Source organism: Microtus pennsylvanicus, chromosome X (genome assembly GCF_037038515.1).
Source record: "Microtus pennsylvanicus isolate mMicPen1 chromosome X, mMicPen1.hap1, whole genome shotgun sequence".
Taxonomy (NCBI): Eukaryota; Metazoa; Chordata; class Mammalia; order Rodentia; family Cricetidae; genus Microtus; species Microtus pennsylvanicus.
Genome location: NC_134601.1, coordinates 132,607,565 through 132,627,369, shown reverse-complemented (window position 1 = coordinate 132,627,369; position 19,805 = coordinate 132,607,565). Strand labels below are relative to the sequence as shown.

Below are 19,805 nucleotides of genomic sequence, written 5' to 3'. Positions count from 1 at the left end.
TCACAGCAATATAAAATCTAACAAAGATACTAACCAAACACGGGAAATACTTGTATAATAAAACTTGAAGTCTTTGAATAAAGTGAAGAAAATAACAGAAGATGGAAATATCTCCCATACTCATGGATCTGTAGGATTAACATATAAAAATGCCCATTATAACAAAAGCAATCTACAAATTCAATACAATCGTCATCAAAATGCCAACGCAATTCTTCACAGATCTTGAAATGACAATTTTCAGCTTCATATGGTAATACAAAAAACTCAGGATAGCTAAAAGAATCCTAAAGAATAAAAGAATTGCTAGTAGTCCCACCATCCCTGATTTCACATTGTACTGCAGAGCTCTAGGAATAAAAACATGCATGGTATTGATATAAAAACAGACATTGACCAATGGAATAAAACTGACATAAATTCACACATATATGGACATCTAATTTTTGATAAAGAAGACAGAAATTCACATTGAAAAAAAAAGACTGCTTCTTCAACAAATGGTGCTGGTCATATTGAATGGCTGCATGGAGAAGAATAAAAATAGATCCATACTTATCACCCTGTATAAAACTCAAGTCCAAGTGTATCAAAGAACTCAATATAAAACCAGACACACTGAACCTGATAGTAGAAAAAGTGGGGAATAACCATGACCAGTTACATTTGCATAGGAAAAGACTTTTTGAACAGAACGTTGTTTGTAATTGGAGGTTTCTCTCTCACCCACTAATTCCTTATAAATGCTTGGCCAATGGCTCAGGCTTATCAATAGCTAGGTCTTACATTTAAATTAACCCATTTCTATTAATCTAAGTATTGCCATGTAGCTCTGGCATTACTGGTCCACTGGCATGCTCCTTGCGTGGCTGGAAGGTATCTCCCAGACTCTACCTTTTTTGTTCTGTATCTCCACTTGGATATCCTACCTGGCTCTATCTTGCTTTGCCATAGGCCAAAGCCACTTCATTTGTCAACCAATGAGAGCAACACATAGTTACAGCATACAAAAGGATATCCCATATCATCTCCTCTTTCTGTCTAGTTAAAAAGGAAAGTTTTAATTTTAACATAGTAAAATTACATATAACAAAACAGTTACCAAGTAAAAACTATAGTTACAATATCTAGCATATTTAATTTGAAAAATTAAAGAAAATACTCTATATTTATCCTGTCTTAGTGAGTCTGAAATTTTATATCTAATTTGCCTTTTATCATAACTAAGTGAAACTATAATTAAAACTATCTCATCTTCAACCCCATCAAAGATCCCAGAAGAATATAATAATATTACCTGAGTAAACAGGAATAAGCCCATTTTAAGTGAAAACCTTGTAAATAAAATACATTAAATAAGCTGGATTTTGTGGTGACGCATGCCTTTAATCTTAGCAATCAGAAGGCCAAAGTAGGAACATCATGAGTTTGAGACCAGCCTAGGCTACATAGCAAGTTTCAGGCCAGCCTTAGGTAAAAGAAGAAACCTGACCTCCAACACAAAATGAAACCAAACCAAACCAAACAACAAAATGCTTGATCCAACTAACTACTGCACCACAGGTTAGTGTCACCATGCATTGTTGAGTCTCTGGGGCTTCCCCTAATGATTGCAAGATTGACTTGGCATTACAAGAGTAACACTATATATATAGCTAACCTGAAAAATATCAAAAGTCAAAATATTCAGTACTGCTATTGAATAAATATTGCTTTTGCACTATCAGAAAATTAAACTGTTATAGCAGGGGCCACCTGTATGAGTAAAAGTAAGATTAGTATTAATGGGTTCTACTAATACTGGGTTTTGTGGCATTAAGGAAATATGAGAATATTGCTGAACTTTAATTAGGTTAACTACTGTTTAATTTAAGTGGTCTCAATGTTAGTCAGTGATGCACATTCACTAAGTATCAGGTGACATTAAACACTTTCAGCAAAATAAATTGTATAATGCTTCAATATTCAGTTTGATATGTAGTTTATATGTAGTCCAAATAAACATTTGATCATGCCATGAATAACAAAATGGAATGTCTACGAGTACATTGCCTTTAAAAATCAAAGGTGTGGGGGCAACCAGATGACTTGCCAGGTAAAGTTACTTGCTACAAAGCCTGATGATTCCTGGGACTCACATGCAATGAGAGAAGGGACTGGCAAAAATTGTGCTCTGAACACCACACATTTGTGTACCATGCTATGTGTACACATTCTCAGTGAATAAATGAACGAATAAATAAATAAATAATGAATGTAATTTAAACAGAAAACATAAAATTATGCACACTTTCATTGTATGGAAGTAGTAAAAGAAAAAAGGGCTAAATCTTCATCACATTCTAGGAAGAGTTAAGTCTTGACAACTTGAGGATTGTTCTCTGTGTGCAAATGATATCTCTAGGATGGTGGTCTTTTCTCCATTTGAAGTCACATTACGTTCAGAACACATGCCTGATATAGGTATGAATAATTTGCATTGGTATGGATTTTAAGGTCAATTTTATTATATGTATAAATGTTTCTGATGTAACTTTTACTTGATAACTGTTATATGTAATTTTGCTATGTTAAGGTTAAAGCCTTCGTTTTTTTTTTGTTTAAACAGAAAAAGGGGAAGTGATGTGGGAGTGTCATATATCAATCTGTTGATTTCATTGGCTAAGCAATAAAGGAACTGCCTCGGCCCATTTCATTGGTTAGAAGATAGGTGGGAGGAGTAGACAGAACAGAATGCCAGGAGGAAGAGGAAGTGAGGTCAGACTCCGCAGCTCTCCTCTCGGGAGCAGACGCAGGAGAGACGCCATGCTGCCTGCTCCAGGGAAGACGCACACCATGCCCCAGCTCCGACCCAGGATGGACTTAGGCTAGAATCTTCCCGGTAAGCGCACCTAGGGGCGCTACATAGATTATTAGAAATGGGCCAGAGCAGTGTTTAAAAGAATACAGTGTCCGTGTAATTATTTGGGGCATAAGCTAGCCGAGCCAGGCGGCTGGGGATTTGGGGACGCAACCCTGCCGCCGCCCCATATTACTACACATGCCCAATCTAGAGACTGAGATAAAACAGGTAAATGTATCTACAGAGTTAAAGGAAGGTGAAATCCTATTATTTGTAGCAAATTGAATGGAACTGGCCATCATTATATTAAGTGCAACAGAAAAACAGGTCCTGCATGCCCTTATATGCGGGAACTAAAAAAATGTTGGCATGAATGAAGAACAGTGGTTACCAGAATTTGGGGAGGACAGATAAAGGAGCATTGAATTTCTTCTTTTACAGTGCTGGGTGCTGAATCCAGTCTTTCAGCTAAGCAAGTCCTATACATCTGAGCCTAGAAAGCTGTATTTGATCACTGCACACTGTATATATCTGATAAATATTACATTGCACTTTTGTATGTAAAATTAATATATGGCAATAAAATAAATCTTCAGAAAAAAACTGGAGACTTTGAAATCCCTGCTAAAATTAGTGACTTTTATATCCCTTATCTAAGACACCCTTGAGGTCCATCCAAATTACTTTTCATATAGTTTGCACTTTTATTGGTAACTAGTATTTCATGGCATAAATGTACCATATTATTCACGCTTGTTCAGTGTGTGCTTTGTTTCTCTGTATTTTCCCCTGCCTTTCTGTGAGTTGCTTGCATATTTTTTTAAAAATAACTGGAACTTATTTACTGATTGTGTTTTTGTAGTGTACCTCTTTTCATCTTTTTATTGGTCTGACAGGAGGAGGGGGATGTCATTTTGCTACCTCTAGGTGTAGAACAAAGTATTGAGTAGTTCCCGTATTAGTTACTGCTCTGCTGCTGCGATAAAACAGATGGAAAGTAACTTAGGGATGAAAGGGCTTAGCTGACTTCCAGGTTATAGTCCATCATCTCAGGAAGCCAACGCAGTAACTCGGAGAGGCAAGAACTGAAGCAGAGATCATGGAGGAATGTAGTTTACTGGCTTGCTCCCCATGGCTTACTCAGAGCTAACTTTCTTATACAGCCCAGACCCCCCTGCCAGAGATGCCAAGGTCAGTATAGTGAACTGGGCCCTCCCGCATGCAACTAACAACCAAGACAAATTTCCCACAGTTAATCTGATGGAGGCAATTCCTCAGCTGAGGGTCTCTTTCCTAGGCATGAATAGGTTTGTGGCAAATCAACAAAAACTACCCAGCACAGTTCCCCTAACAGCTTCCATTGACACCTAGCGGGAGAGCCTCATCTTTAGTACGGTGCAAGTGAAAATTTGGGTTTCTTCCTGGATCTTTGCCAGTACGATCCTGGATGAGAGAGGCAGAAGTGCCTTGCTAGGTCCCTCATGACCTCCATCAACACCATGGTAACAATGATGGTGGGGGATGTGCTTTTAACTAACACTGGTGGCGAGAAGAGGAAGAGTCCTCCCATTTTCATGTTGCCATGGATGTCAGGTTGATATAGTCTCCACTGGCATCCTCTCAAAGGGGAATTGTGACTATCACTCCCAACTTGCCTTCCCTGATACCATTCTGATAGAGGGTTTGGGCTCTTTATTTCAGCCAGGAAGAAGCGAGAGTCTACATTTTCCACTTTTTCTTTTTCTTTTTTTTTAAGTTTTTGAGATTATAATATAATTACATTTCTCCTTTTTTTTCTCCCTCCAAACCCTTCCACATACTCCTCCCCAATCTCCTTCAAATTCACAGCCTCTGTTTTCAATGCCGCTTGACTTTTGTTGGCTTAGGTGATGTGACTTTTTTCCTGTACTGTTTGCATGGAGTAGAAGCACAGTTTGTCTAAAATGAATGTCATGAAGAGTTGCTCCATCCCTTGGCTCTTTGCCTAGAGAGCACAGGCTTTTCTTTGATCTACGCTCACTGATGTTTCCAGTCTCCCAGCCTCTCCACAACCCAGTCTAGGATATATGAGAAGGGACAAAGCTGTGAGGGAACTCGTTGATGTTTCATTTGGGGTTTCTGTGGTCTATAACCAGCTTTTCTTATTCTGCTTACCTTTCAAAGTTTTCTTATGTTTTCGTTATATACAATGTTCAGTGTTTACAATTCTACTGGGAGGAAGAGGGTTTAAAAGTACATGCAATACACTTCTTGGGAGCAGAAGTTTCCCGTATTTTGTGTTTAAAAACATTTTGTAATGGAAAATGCAATATATAAAAGAGAAATTAATAGAATAATCCTGTTATTCAGCTACAACAGATTGTGAAATTTTGCTACTCTTGCTTCATGTATCTTTCACATATTAATTTTATTGTTATTAAAAATTTAAATATTTGATATATTATATTACTCAGTGTGAGTATGCATCTCTAACAAGAAAATATTCTTTACATAATCATATTACCATTGTCATGATTTATTAACAATAACCCTTTAGTGTAATGAAGTAGCAATTTACACCAAAAGTCTATTGAATGTCTGAAGAAGTAGGTTCTTGTGGTTTTCATTACTGAGTCAGGTTGATCCTAAACTCACTATGTAACCTACGATGGCCTCAACCTCATAGTCCTCTTGTCTCAATCTCCCGAATGCTGGAATTATAGGTTTGTGCCACCCCATTAGCTTAGGAAGTGATTTAAAAGATGATTTTTTTTCCAAAATAGTCCCTAAGCAAAATATTATATTCGGTTGTTAAGTTTCTTTAAAATTCCATAACTCTACCATTATTTAAAATGTAATTTATCATTGAATAAATCAGATAAATGTACTGTAAAAGTTCCATATTTTGGATTTGTCTGATTGTTTTAGTGAACTTGTCCTATTTTCTACATTTACCACAAACCATGAGTTATTGGTGCTAGACAATTGATTGGATTTAGTTTTATTTTCACGTTTGGCATTGATAGGAGGTGCTGTGTGATCCCTACTGTATTGTGCCAGGAGGAACATCACACACATTTGCCTCATCCACTGTGGTGATTAAACCTTGAGCAATGTTTCAACTTGGAAAGTTTCCCACATCGTTTTACTTATTTTAAAAAATTCATTTAGGAGTGTTGTCCTAGACTGATGGTTCTCAACTGGAGAGGATTCCATCCCCCAAGGGACGTTTAACACCATCCGGAGATATTTTACTCCTAACCACCGTATAAAGATTTATTTCTGCTCCAGCAAGATTGTTCGGTGTGTAGAGCGTTTCCTGTCAATCCCAGCAACCGGAATTTAATGCTTGGAACTCACCTGGTGGAAGGAAAGGACCGACTCCTGTAGATTATCCTTTGACCTCCACATAATTTCCATTGCACATGCTCCCACTCCCATGAAAGAAATCATTTTTAAACGTAAAAAAGTTTTTAAAAATCTGTTTTGTTCTCCATCTTACATGTATTTGTGTTTCCATCAAAATTTATTCAACCAGTTTCTTAGTAATGACATTTTCTTCTGCAGCCTGTGCTACAACGAAGGTCCCTGTTCACGTGTCAGTTTGTACTTTAGTTAGTATAGCTTTGGGTTTGATTCTTAAAGGTAGGATTCTTGAGTCGAGTGATGAACACATAATTTTTGCTACGCATACTGAATTTCTTTCTGTTGAGGTTATATAACTTTGTTTGCCTTGCTCTTTGAGGGTTTAAACGGAATAAAACGGTGATTAAAATTTTATCTGCCATTTTGGGTACAATCTAAAAACCTCTACTAGTCTACAGAAGCTTTCAAGCCCGGAAGAAGTGTTTAGGACAAGCACAAGAAACCAGATTCCACAGTTTGATGAGTAAAATTTCAGAAACCATTTCATTGTGCTTCTAGATTTCATGTGGCCAGCCTCCAGCACTAGACACAGACTAGAGGATTCCAGTGTTTGGTTTTTTTTTTTGTTTGAGACAGGATCTCATATAGTTCAGGTGGTCTCAACCTCTCCAACAATAACCTTGAACTTCTGTGTGCCTGTTTTATACAGTGTTGGGGATCAAACCCAGAACTCCTTGCATGCTAGGCAAGTACCATACCCACTGAACTACATCCTCGTCCACACATTTTCATAAGATGCAAAGTTAAAATAGGTGGTTGTACCTGCATGCAGAAGGATTACTAGAGCATGTGCAATTTAAGTAGGCAGAGAATTAAAAGTGTAAGCCAAATGAATCTGTAGAACGAAAGTCAGAGCTCCTGGGATGAATGGAAACTGGAACCAGACTGTCTGATGGCAATGTATGGCAAAAACTGAGGAAATGGCTGCTTGGCACGTGATACAATATAATCTTCATCTTTGTGGTAGCTCCCATAGCCATGCATTTGCTTTTTTCCTTTTTAAAATTGATTTTTATTGAGCTCTATATTTTTCTCTGCTCCCCTCCCTGCCTCTCCCCTTCCCTTCAACCCTCTTCCAAGGTCCCCATGCTTCCAATTTACTCAGTACATCTTGTCTTTTTCTACTTCTCATGTAGATTAGATCTATGCATGTTTCTCTTAGGGTCCCCATTTTTGTCTAGGCTCTCTGGGATTGTGATTTGTGGACTGGTTTTCTTTGATTTATGTTTAAGAACCACTTATGAGTGAGTGCATGTGATAATTCTCTTCCTGGGTCTGGGTTACCTCACTCAAAATGATGTTTTCTAGCTCCATCCATTTGCCTGCAAAATTCAAGGTGTCGTCATTTTTTTCTGCTGTGTAGTATTCCATTATCAGTCGAGGGGCATTTAAGTTGTTCCATTTGCTTTCTCTTTTGAGTCTTCCTTTTCATCCAGAGAAGGCTATAGGAATTGCATACATACAAACTACCCAGAGCCAGATAGATGTGTGCTAAAAGGAAGTCTTTGGTCCCTCCACTTTCTATCTTTCTGATAACTCCAGACTCACTGATGTTCTCTGCAGTCATGTGGTGGAGACAGATAACCATGATTTCCAGTTCCCTAGACTCTAGGAAAAGGGAAGGGGAAGCAGAAGCTGCTGAGTTGACTTTTAGTCAACTGTGCCCATAGACTAGCTAGTTCTGAGCTTAGAGAAATTTGATATGGTCCAAACGGGCTGGGTAGAGCTCAACTCCTAGACTTGGAGGTTGTTTTGTGGGTGGATTTGCTATTTTATTTTTCTTTAGCTTATAGTATACTTGCCAGACATTGGTGAGAAACTGTTGTAAGGAACTGCTTGTTCGTTTCTGGCTGCCCAGAACCAAAATAATCACACAGAAACCACATTATTTGCAATACTGTTTTGCCAATAACTTAAGCGTATTTCTGGGTAACTCATATCTTAAATTAACACATTTCCATTAGTCTGTGTATCGCCACGAGGCTGTGGCTTACCGGGTAAAGTTCGGGTGTCTGTCTCCATTGGGGCTACATAACTTCTCATTGACTCTGCCTTCTTCTTCTTTTTCCTAGTATTCAGTTTAGTTTCCTCTGCCTAGATCTATTCTACCCTATCACAGGCCCCAAACAGCTTCTTTATTAACCAATGATATTCATAGCATACAGAGACAAATCCCATATCAAGAAACCAAGGGCACAGAAAAAGTGTGAATCAACCATCTCATTATTGAAATTAGATGTATTAAGAATGGGAAGAAGCATAGAATCTAGAAAATAAACACAAGCAAATTCAAGGTATTTAATTCATAAAAAATGTTTACATGGTGGGAAACTAAAGCCAGACTATTATATGGATGTTAAAAACTACCACTGAGCTACATCACCAGATTTTTAAATATTTTTATGCTTTACTCCTCCCATGAATAGAGAATAACACAATAATATTAGTACTTAGATCATCAGTGTGTTATAAAGTCAAATAACATAGTAAATGACTTATACAACAGTAGTTGGCATACCATTAACTGTGTTTGTCACTGTAAATAGTAGATTGCAATTATTGTGCGAAAACTATAAATCATAATGTCATTACTTTAAAATCCACAAATAATTCTCAATGCAATTGCAGTAAGAGTCAAGTGTTGTGTGATGTTCTACAAGGCTCCAGATGATCAAGGCCCTGTTAGCACCTCTCATCCTTGTCTTATACCACTTGTTGCTTTCCTGATACCAGTCTCAAGTTGTTTTTGCCTCATTTTTCAGTCTTGAAACCAAGGTTTCTCTCTCTTTCCCCCATCTCCCCATTCCTCCCTCCTTCCCTCCCTCCTCCCTCCCTCCCTCCTTCTCTCCCCCCCCCCCGTGTGTCTCTGTCTTTCTCTCTTTTTCGTTCTCTCTTTTGCTGCAGGTCCTTTGTCCTTGCTATATATTCTTACACTAAGGAAAAAATAACCTCAAAAATGAGATACTAAAATGAGATCCACAAGAGTGCTAGAGAGATATATTAGTGTTTAAGAGCACTTACTGTTTTTGATGTCTTTGTACTCACTCTGTAGTCTGGGATGGCCTCAAACTCATAGAAATTCGCCTGCTTTTGCCTCCTGAGTGCTGGAATTAAAGGTGTGCACCACCACTGCCCTTTCTGAGACTATGTCTTAAAAAGAATTGCAACTTCTGTTTGGAACTTTGGAATGCTCACCTTTGGGAGATCTCTTCGGACCCATTTACTGAGCCTGGTGGTTATTTGTACTTCCAGTTCTAGGGCATATGATGTCCTCTTTTGACCTCCACAGGGACCAGGCACACACAGGTGCACAGACAGACATACAGGTAAATCATTAATATAAAACCATAAAATAAATACATCTAAAATAAGTTTTTAAAGTTTGAGAAATATGTCTATATAATAATCTCAAACACATGGTAAAATAAAAAATAGCAGTAATAAATGGAATGTGTACATTATGATCAAACAGGCAAAAAGCTCTCTAGGGGTTGAGTCTAAGCTCTACCTTCCAGCCACTAAATTTGAATCTGAGACCTAATCTCACCTATGTGTGAGTGTGGGCATCATTCTATCTCTTTTTGTCCCACTTACCTTGATTAAAAAATGAGTTTAACAGCATCTTTTTCTTAAAATTGTATCAAGGGCTAAACAAGGCAAACAGACTAGCACTTGGCATAATTCCAGGGCCATTAAGCGGTATTTAAAATGATTAATAAGAGTTTAAGACCATGTGTTGGTGGCACACGTCTTTAATCCCAGCACTCTGGAGGCAGAGACAGGCGGATCTCTGTGAGTTTGAGGACAGCTTGGTCTACAGAGTGAGCTCCAGGGCAGTCACGGCTACACATAGAGAAACCCTGTGTCAGGGAAACAAAACAAAACAAAAAGAGGAATTTAAAAGATGTAATCTCAGTACTTGGGAGGTAGAGGCAGGTGAAGCTCTGTGAGTTGGAGAGCAGTCTGGTCTACACTATGAGTTCTATTACAGCCATGGCTGTTACTCCTAGAAACCCTGTCTCAACAAAACAAAACAAAACAAAACAAAACAACAACAGTAGCAACAACAAAAGGAATTTACAAGAAAACGAGGCAAAGGATGTGACTAAGCAATTCACAAGACAAGGTAAAACAAAAGAGCCAACAGAAATATGGAAATACAGAGGAGTTCACTTACGATAAAAATTCAGTTCTGCATTCCAGAAATATTTAACTATACTAAAGTCCAAAGTAGATATTGAGACCAGATGAATGAGTAATTTATATTCATGAAGCTAGATTAATTAAGTGAATATGTATGTATGTATGGATAATATTTAATATATCCATAGAGTGTTATTTAATACATCATGTGGTGATGGTATTATAAAGGAAATAAAGCAGGGACAAGATACTATTTTACAGAGTGGTCAAGAAAGGACTCTGAGATAAGGTGACATTTAAGGATATTTAAGCAGGGAACTGAAGCAAGTAAGGGAGAAAACATAATATTTTCTTTTTATATTAAAAATAGTTACATCTATTTATTAATCTATTTGTGCATGTGCATATGTCCGTGTACAATGTGGAAGGCACAGGACAGCTTGGGGGAATGGTTCTCTCTTTCCATCGTGTGGGTCTTGGGGATTGAACTTAGGTTGTCAGGTTTGGTGGAAAGCACTTTTACTCAGGGAGCCATTGTAACTGGTTCAAGCCTTGAGAATTTCTAAGGGAACAGATTTCCAACCAGAAGAAACAAGGGCTTAGGCCTGGAAGCAGTAGTGTGTATCATCTATCTGATGCAAGGCCAAGCTGATGGGTAGAAAAGTCTAAGCAACCAAAAAGAGAGTTGACAGGGCCAGAATAAGGACCAGAGACTAGACTAAGAGAGATTTAGAATGCCTCTGGTCACTTAACACATAATTTGGACCCAAATAAAAATGACTTCAAAGGATGACATCAATTCTAGGATACTATTCGTTTTAAATTTATTTTATGTGTGTTTATGTTTTTTATGTTTTGCCTGTAGCATGTGTGTTGCAGTTGCCTGCGGAGGCCAGAGAGGGCATCAGATCCCCCTGGAACAGATGGTTGGAAACTGCCACGTGGGTCCTGGAAATTGAACTCAGGTCCTTTAGAACAGATTCCAGTGTTTGAACTGCTGAACCATCTTCTCTTCAGCTTGTGAATCTATTGACTGTGAGACATGTCAGTATTTTATGTACCTGCAGCAAAAAACAAAAATAGAAAAAAACCCAAAATGCTGCTGAACATGTTCATAAAGTAAAATTCAAAGGCTCCAGCAATATTTTAACATGAAGAGATCCGTGCCTCTTAGGGTTGATAAATTACAATACTCTTCTTCAGGAAAGAATACACCCAGAAGCGGTCAGAGTTTTGGTCTTTCCACTGTGTTTGGTTACAAGATGGTCTACTATGGCCACTAACTCCTCATTTTCAGGAAGAAGAAAGGAGAAGGGGGAAGATGTCTTTTGGCCTTCCATATTAACGTAAAGGTTGTCTTGTAAAGTCTCTCATAAAAAAATCAGTGTAATTTTATTGGGGTTTCATTGTACAGCAAATTTAGAAAAAACATCTGTATAGACATAGTCTCATTTACATTTCATAAAAGGATATATGTATAAAAATGCTTATGTTTGCATAGAAACATTCTCACAAATTTCAGGGAAATGGAATTGAGTGCGGTTGTTGAGGGAGAGAGGGGCTTTCAATTTTCACGCCACGCCCCTTCAATACATTTTTTTTAAAAAAACTCACAAAATAAGGTGATATTTAAGGATATATACATATATATGTAATTTTATTATAAGAAATATAAATGAATGACTTTCAAAATGGAGTGTGCCTTGCCCAGGAGTGTGGAAAACGAAAGGGAATCAATTTTTACATCCTCCAATTTCATATGTAGTGTTTTAAGATTGATCTGCCAGAGAACAGAGTTGTGATAGAGGAACCAAGCTGCTTCTCTTTTTCCCATCTCCAGGTTCACATGTTTCTTTTTGCACTTACAAAAGAAAATCGTCTTTTCCCATCCTGAGTGTCACCCACATGCACTACCCTGCAGTGTGAAATCCTCAGGGTGCCAGAGAGACAATTCCAAACACCACATCTATGGTGAACAAATAAATCGCTCTAACAGTGCATGCGAATCGAATCTTTTCGAGCCTCAGATGGTTGCTAACTGTTTGCTTCCAATAAAATTGAAGGAAATCCCAGTGGAGTCTTCAGCTGATAAATCACAAGAAAGAGTTTTGAAGCTAAGCCATTGTGCGATATTTTCAAAAGGATGCAGAGGCTTGAATGATGCTTCTAAAAGAAAATGTCTCTTCCCATTTCGTATATGAGAGGTTTCTCTGAGTTAACATTTAGCCAAACAGATTAGGAAGGCTATTTTCTTAGTCCTGTCTCACTTGAGCAATAAGCAATAATAGTCCATAGAAATAACCCCTAGCAAGTTGCTTTAAGCGCAAAATTATATGTTATTGGGTCAAAAAAATTGTTGGAAGAATACAGTAGAATAAGAACTTCCGGAGAAAAGGAAGGAGGTACCAGAGGCAACTGTCAAAGAGCTCTGTTGTGAGCTTTTAAAGCAGCTGACAGTGGCTCTCGGCTCACTAACGTATTTAGGTTTCCCCAGATTTGTGTAATGCACTGACGTAACAGTTTTATTTCGGAAGGTTAACACTTCTCAGAAATTATGTGTTTTTTTTTTGCAGCCAAGTGACATTTACGATGCAAAATTTTAGATGTCAACCAAAAACTGTGTGAAAGAGACCATGTTTTCCAAAATATTTTTTAGAGAGCGTTTCATATAAACAGAAAAATTACTAGGAATTGTCATTTAGTGTTTTGCCACCTTGTGGTCAGAACAGCATTTAACTCCTACGGGCTTGATCTGTGAGAGAGGAAGAGCTGTCTTTCTTGAGGTCTTCTGTGGTCACTGTTTCCCAGGTCTTTGTGAGACAGAGACGGGACATCTGCCCAGGTCTCACTGCCTATTACACAAGCTCCATACATCTAAAGGCTATGGTAGCTCCCACGACCGGTGATTAAAGCAAAAGCAGAGTACAATGAGGAAATGGATGTAAGAAAGTAACAACCAAGTTGTACATTTTCCAATAAGGGGCAATTTTTAAAATAAAAGGTACTCAGCTAGCTTTTGGTATATGTATTTATTTATTTATTTAATGATTCATATTTGGTGCTTCTTTCCTGCTAGCTGTCCTAAAGACACTTCCTCAGAGTGTGTATTCCTTTTAGGGAAGCCAAATCTGATTCTAACCCTGGGGTGTCTTTGGCTCAGTGCTGGGTCTCCAGCTTTTAGCACAATACCTGGCTGTGAATAGGCACTGAATGAACATCTGTGGGGTGAATGGTGGCGGAGCCATCCACTTTCCGAACTTGCTGGCCTGGGTGGTGTCCAGGTGCGTCTGTGTGCTTTACAGGAAGTTGACTAGTCAGGCAATTGGGTCACAGAGCTATTGTTCAAGGGCAACATTCCCAAGTATGGAGATCTTCAGGCTTCTTTGTCCGTTGTTAGCCTGTGAATATAGGATGAAGGTACTCCTTGCCCCCTGCTCCCATTTGTGCTCGGTGAGCTGTCATTTGCAGCAGCCGCCGCCACAGCATTCCTTAAGCAGTCGTACGGTTGCATTTCCTGTAGTTACAGGCAACAAAGGGCAGGCATTTGTTGGAAGAATGATTCAAGGACCCGAAAACACAGCTGACTTAGGAAAGGCTGGCACAAGGCAGCCTTGGGCTAGAGAGGAACCAGACAGCCTCTCTAGCGCTCCAGATTCCTGATTAATCCCCAAGGAGTCTGTCTTTGCTTCCTCTATGAAGCGACTCAGGTGAAGGTTGATTTCCAGGGGAGATCAGCAACACTTCGTTGTACATTGCAGGCAGCACAGACCCCTAAAGTAGGGCAATGTGCCCAGGAACAGGTGGCTACCACACTGACACATCCCACTCTTAGATCACTCTCTGCCTTTGACCCCCACATGCTGATACCTGCCTTTGGCTACACCCTCTAGAAGCAGCAGTTGCATCTGGCACCCCCAGATCTGCCCAAGACCTGAGGGGCTTGCTCTAGATTCCTGGGCTCCATGCAGCAGCCCCCACCCCGGACACATGGCAACTCCACAGATAGCCCTTCAATTTCTACCTGCTGTTCACCCCCAGACTCTGCTAAACCGTAAGGATCTCAGACTTTGTAGTTTGGGCCCCTTTAGCCTAGGGGAGGTGCCACCTGTAGGGGGGCCTTGTAGCCTCCGGTTTCCCTGCTGACTTTGGAGTGGAGGTTTCTGCCCGCAGGCTACTCAGTGAGGGCAGTGTCTGGGGGCCAGCTGTCAACCATCCCTCCCAGGGCCTTTGGAGGCTGAGGTGGGGGCAAGGTGTCAGCCCAGGAAGTTTAGATCACTGATGTGATAGTCAAGGGAGCCAGCCACTTCAAGTGGAGCGGCCTTGGGAGTGCCATGGTCCCGCTAGACCTGAGGTCCAGGCCTGTCCATAGTGGAGTTGAGGTTTCAACGGTTCTGGGAGGGCAAGAGCTGGACCCCGAGGGGAGACTTGGGACATTCTTTGGGCAGGTTCAGCTGATAGATGTCAAAGCTTCTGCCTTTATTCTTCACGACCACCCTGTGAAGGGATATTTCACGGCCTCAGAAACGTTTCTGGGCAAGACAACCATATCGCCCCCGGGCCCCACAAGCTAGGGGAAGATTGCACCCTTGAGGGCAGTATGAGAGGGGAGGAGACGGCCAAGGGGGTCAGAGCAGCGATTGGAGCTGAGAGCTGGAAGCGCCTTAAAGAGACTGCGCGGTCCCCGCCCCACTTCCCGCCAGCCTCAATGAATTAGAGCTGTGTTTCCCAAACTTGCCTGAGCACTAGCAGCCTCTCCGGCTCTAGTTAGAGATCGGGGTTCCGGAGTGCCTCCCTTCCAGACTCTGATTCAGTAGGCCTGCGGGTGGAGCTGAGGAATCTGTAATTTTAACACGCTCCCCCACGTGATGGTCGTGAACAAGCAAGTTTGGGAAATATTGAATTAAAGGAAACGGGGCCTGGCTGCAGAAGCGGCCTCCGCTAGGGGGCTTCGGCTGGAGCATTCCCGGGGGCGTCGCCTGCTTCCGCTGCTGCCTCCTTCAGTGAAAGTCCCTCTTGGGTCCAGCTGCCAGAGCCACCGCGCTCCCTCAGGCCGAACGGGAGACACCCCAAGTCTGCGTGGCCCCCGTGCCACCACGCCCAGTGGCCGCCGGAGCCCCACGAGCAGGGGGAGGAGCCGCAGCCCGTGGAGGCGGAGGAGCCTGGAGGAGGCGGAGACGGCAGAGACGGCGGAGAAGGCATAGAGGAAGGTGGACGCGGAGAAGGTGGAGGGGAAGGTGGAGGCGGCTGGGAAGGTGGACACCACCGAGAAGGTGGAGACCGCAGGGAAGGTGGACGCCACCAGGAAGGTGGAGACCGCGGAGGACTCGGGCCCTGGGGCTGAGCTCGGGCTGGAGCCGGAGCCCGAGCCCAAGCCGGAGCCCGAGCCGGAGCCCGAGCCGGATCCCGAGCCGGAGCCCGAGCCGGAGCCCGAGCCGGATCCTGAGCCGGAGCCCGAGCAGGAGCCCGAGCCCGAACCCGAACCCGAACCAGAGCCGGAGCTGAAACCTGAGCCCGAGCCCGTGCCCTTACAGGAGGCAGAGCAGGAGCCTAAGGGGGAGCCCGAGCAGGAGCCGAAGGATGAGATCCCAGCGCAGAGCGGCGGTGGCGGCAGCGGCGACGAGGTTCCTCCCCCCACCCTTCCCTCCGATCCGCCGCGGGTCCCCGATCCCTCTCCGCGTCGCAGTCGTGCCCCACGCCGCCGACCCCGGCCCCGGCCCCAGACTAGGCTCCGTACCCCGCCGCAGCCTAGGCCACGGCCCCCGCCCCGGTCCCGGCCCCGGCGCGGTCCTGGGGGCGGGTGCCTGGATGTGGATTTTACCGTGGGGCCACCAGGTTGTTCCCACGTGAACAGCTTTAAGGTGGGAGAGAACTGGAGGCAGGAATTGCGGGTTATCTACCAGTGCTTCGTGTGGTGTGGAACCCCAGAGACCAGGAAAAGCAAGGCAAAGTCGTGCATCTGCCATGTGTGTGGCACCCATTTAAACAGACTCCACTCTTGCCTTTCCTGTATCTTCTTTGGCTGCTTCACAGAGAAACACATCCATGAGCACGCTGAGACAAAACAGCACAACTTAGCGGTAGATCTTTATTATGGAGGTATATACTGCTTCATGTGTAAAGACTATGTGTATGACAAAGACATTGAGCAAATTGCCAAAGAAGAGCAAAGAGAAGCCTTGAAATTACAAGCCTCCACCTCGACAGAGGTTTCTCAGCAGCAGTGTTCAGTGCTGGGCCTTGGTGAGAAATATCCCACCTGGGAAATGACCAGGCCTGAGTTCGAACTGCTGGGACACAACCCCCGAAGAAGAAGAATCGCCTCAAGCTTTACCATCGGCTTACGAGGACTGATTAATCTTGGCAACACATGTTTTATGAACTGTATTGTCCAGGCCCTGACCCACACTCCAATACTGAGAGATTTCTTTCTCTCTGACAGGCACCGGTGTGAAATGCCCAGTCCAGAGTTATGTCTGGTCTGTGAGATGTCTTCGCTCTTTCGGGAGCTGTATTCTGGGAACCCATCTCCTCACGTTCCCTATAAGTTACTGCACCTGGTGTGGATACACGTCGTCATTTAGCAGGGTACAGGCAGCAGGATGCCCACGAGTTCCTCATCGCTGCCCTAGATGTTCTGCACAGGCACTGCAAGGGTGATGATGTTGGCAAGTGGCCAGCAATCTCAACCACTGTAACTGCATCATAGACCAAATCTTCACAGGTGGCCTGCAGTCAGATGTCACCTGTCAAGCCTGCCATGGTGTCTCCACCACTATAGACCCATGCTGGGACATCAGTCTGGACTTGCCTGGCTCTTGCACATCCTTCTGGCCTATGAGTCCAGGGAGGGAGAGCAGCGTGAATGGGGAAAGCCACATACCAGGCATTAGTAACCCTCACGGACTGCTTGCGAAGGTTTACAAGGCCAGAGCACTTAGGAAGCAGTGCCAAAATCAAATGTGGTAGTTGCCAAAGCTACAAGAATCTACCAAACAGCTCACTATGAAGAAATTGCCAGTTGTTGCCTGCTTTCATTTCAAACGATTTGAACACTCAGCCATAACAGAGGCGCAAGATCACTAACATACATTTCCTTTCCTCTGGAGCTGGATATGACACCATTTATGGCGTCAAGTAAAGAAACCGAATGAATGGACCAGTTGCAGCTGCCAACCAATAGCGGGAACAACGAGAATAAGTATTCCTTGTTTGCTGTGGTTAATCACCAGGGAACCTTGGAGAGCGGCCACTACACCAGCTTCATTCGGCACCACAGGGACCAGTGGTTCAAGTGTGATGATGCCGTCATCACCAAGGCCAGTATTAAAGATGTGCTGGACAGTGAAGGCTATTTACTGTTCTATCACAAACAGGTCCTGGAACTCGAGTCAGAGAAGGTGAAAGAAATGAATACACAAGCCTCTGAAGCAGCACGCAGGCCTACCTGTAATGGAAGATGACAACACTCGTACTACAGCGGGGCATCGAGATTTAATTGATCTACTTGACTGAGGCCGATGGGCCTGACAGTAAGAATTTACAGTACCCAGTGTCCAAAAGGTCCTGATTGGAAGAGAAATAGGAGAGGAGGAGAAGAGGCACTAGTCTAAACAGTCATGCGAGAAGAAATGAAAGGCAGGAATGTTCTAGGTGGAGAAGAAGGTAGAGCAGGGAAATTGTGACACTGGTTCATATCCTATATTCCTCCAAAAGATTGTGTGGGAAGGTGTAGGGGGGGAGGGGGTGGTGGTGTTGGGGGGGGTGTGCCCTTGTAACCGGTAAACATCTTTCTCCATGGGTGTTTCAGCTTCAATTGGACCAATCACATAACAGTTATATGTTTGTGGGAGGAAAGGACAAGTTTATTAAAATGTAGCCCATTGTGTACATGGGGCTGAAAGCAGGACAGTGGAGGTGGCAGGGACAGCTCATTGACAAACCCTTTGCCAGTTTCTTTGTATTTGTGATTTTTGTGCTATAAATGCAGTATTAAAAAAGATAGCCCACGTGGGCTAGTGAAAAGAGAAAAATAAGGGGGCTTGTAGAAGGGGAGCAGGTGCTCCAACAGTAGAGAAGGCTAGAAATGCTGTAAGGTAAGCATTTAACAAGGACAGGCCTCAGCTGACAGTGTAGTGTGTGTGTGTGTTGTTGTTTTTTTAAAGCTGTATGATATACTTGAGCAAATCAGTGAACTTCTTTGCGATTGTTTTCTCATCTGTAACATGCAGGTAATTCCTACCTTAAAGCGTTGTTGTTAAAGATTAAATGCTATAAACTGTGTCAAAGTCAAGTAAAAGGCTTGGAACTTGTAGGGACTCAGTAAACATTGTTGGATTGAATCTGAAACTTTTTTTGGACTGGGCCATAATTCATCGGAGGCGGTCAGAGGTGAAGCCACCAACAGCAATGACACACCAGGTCACACGCAGTCCTACACATGAACAATCCTCACGGTCCTCTCCCACGGCAGCGGACTCCATTGTGTGGAGGGCATCGTAGTCAGTGTCACACCTCAATTGGTGGTTGGGGGCAAAAAAATTATCACGTTTTGTCCATTCGAAAGACAATGGACATTGCTTCAATGAATCAGCAATACAGGTGGTGGGGATTCTGGGGAGGTATGTTATAAGACATCCACACAATGGTGTTTGGTGCCCCCCCCTTCAGAAGCATTGTGAGTATAGCTTTGATATTTACCAAGAGATTAGAAGAAAGACTTCCAAAACTTACTTCAGAGATGCTGGTAGAAAGGCTTGCTACACTGGACAGAGCAGCCTGCAGAGAGTTAAGCTGAGACAGATGGGAAGACCTTGGGATGGGAGAAAGCACAACTCATCCTTTCTTCGGCACTGACTACAAAAAGTAACTGTTGCCTGGAAAGGCCTTGGAGGCAGCTCGGTGTGGACCAGGTGCGTGGGCAGTGGATCCAGTGTCTCCAATAAACAACAGGGTTCCCAAAGGCTTTCCAGTCCTACTTTGTAGCAAACTCATTGGGAAATAGAGACTTTTGTAGTTGTGGGTTTACTCCAGTGAGCTCATAGGTTTTGGTTGTTTATTTCGATGCTAGTGATTGAACCGAGGGCCCTGTGTATGCTAGTCAAGCACTCTGTCACTGTGCTACACCCCCCTCCAAGTCCCTCCATGAGAGCTTTTAAAGACAGGATCTAACACCTGGCACGTTTCTGGCACATAATGAGCAGGTACTTAAAACATTTACTGGGTGGATGGATGGATGGATGGATGGATGGATGGATGGATGGATGGAACAAACACACTCCTTCTTTTCATTACCCAAATGTTTTCAGCACCACAATCCTCAGAAGAAATGCTTTGCTGTTACATTGGGTGTTTTGGAGGATGGGAGAGATAAATAAGTGGGTAGCTCCGGGTGACACTTCCTAAGTTATTTGGGTCT

At 42.7% G+C, this 19,805-nt stretch overlaps 1 protein-coding gene across 1 annotated transcript; it reads left to right on the top strand.

Annotated features, from left to right (window-relative positions):
• Positions 1–16,247: 16,247 nt before the first annotated feature.
• Positions 16,248–18,012, top strand: Usp27x (ubiquitin specific peptidase 27 X-linked). The gene is given in 6 exon segments (XM_075957886.1): positions 16,248–16,957; positions 16,960–17,058; positions 17,061–17,281; positions 17,283–17,367; positions 17,370–17,449; positions 17,452–18,012. Coding segments are annotated over 6 exon segments (1,341 nt in total). The 5' UTR covers positions 16,248–16,500; the 3' UTR covers positions 17,851–18,012.
• Positions 18,013–19,805: the final 1,793 nt, after the last annotated feature.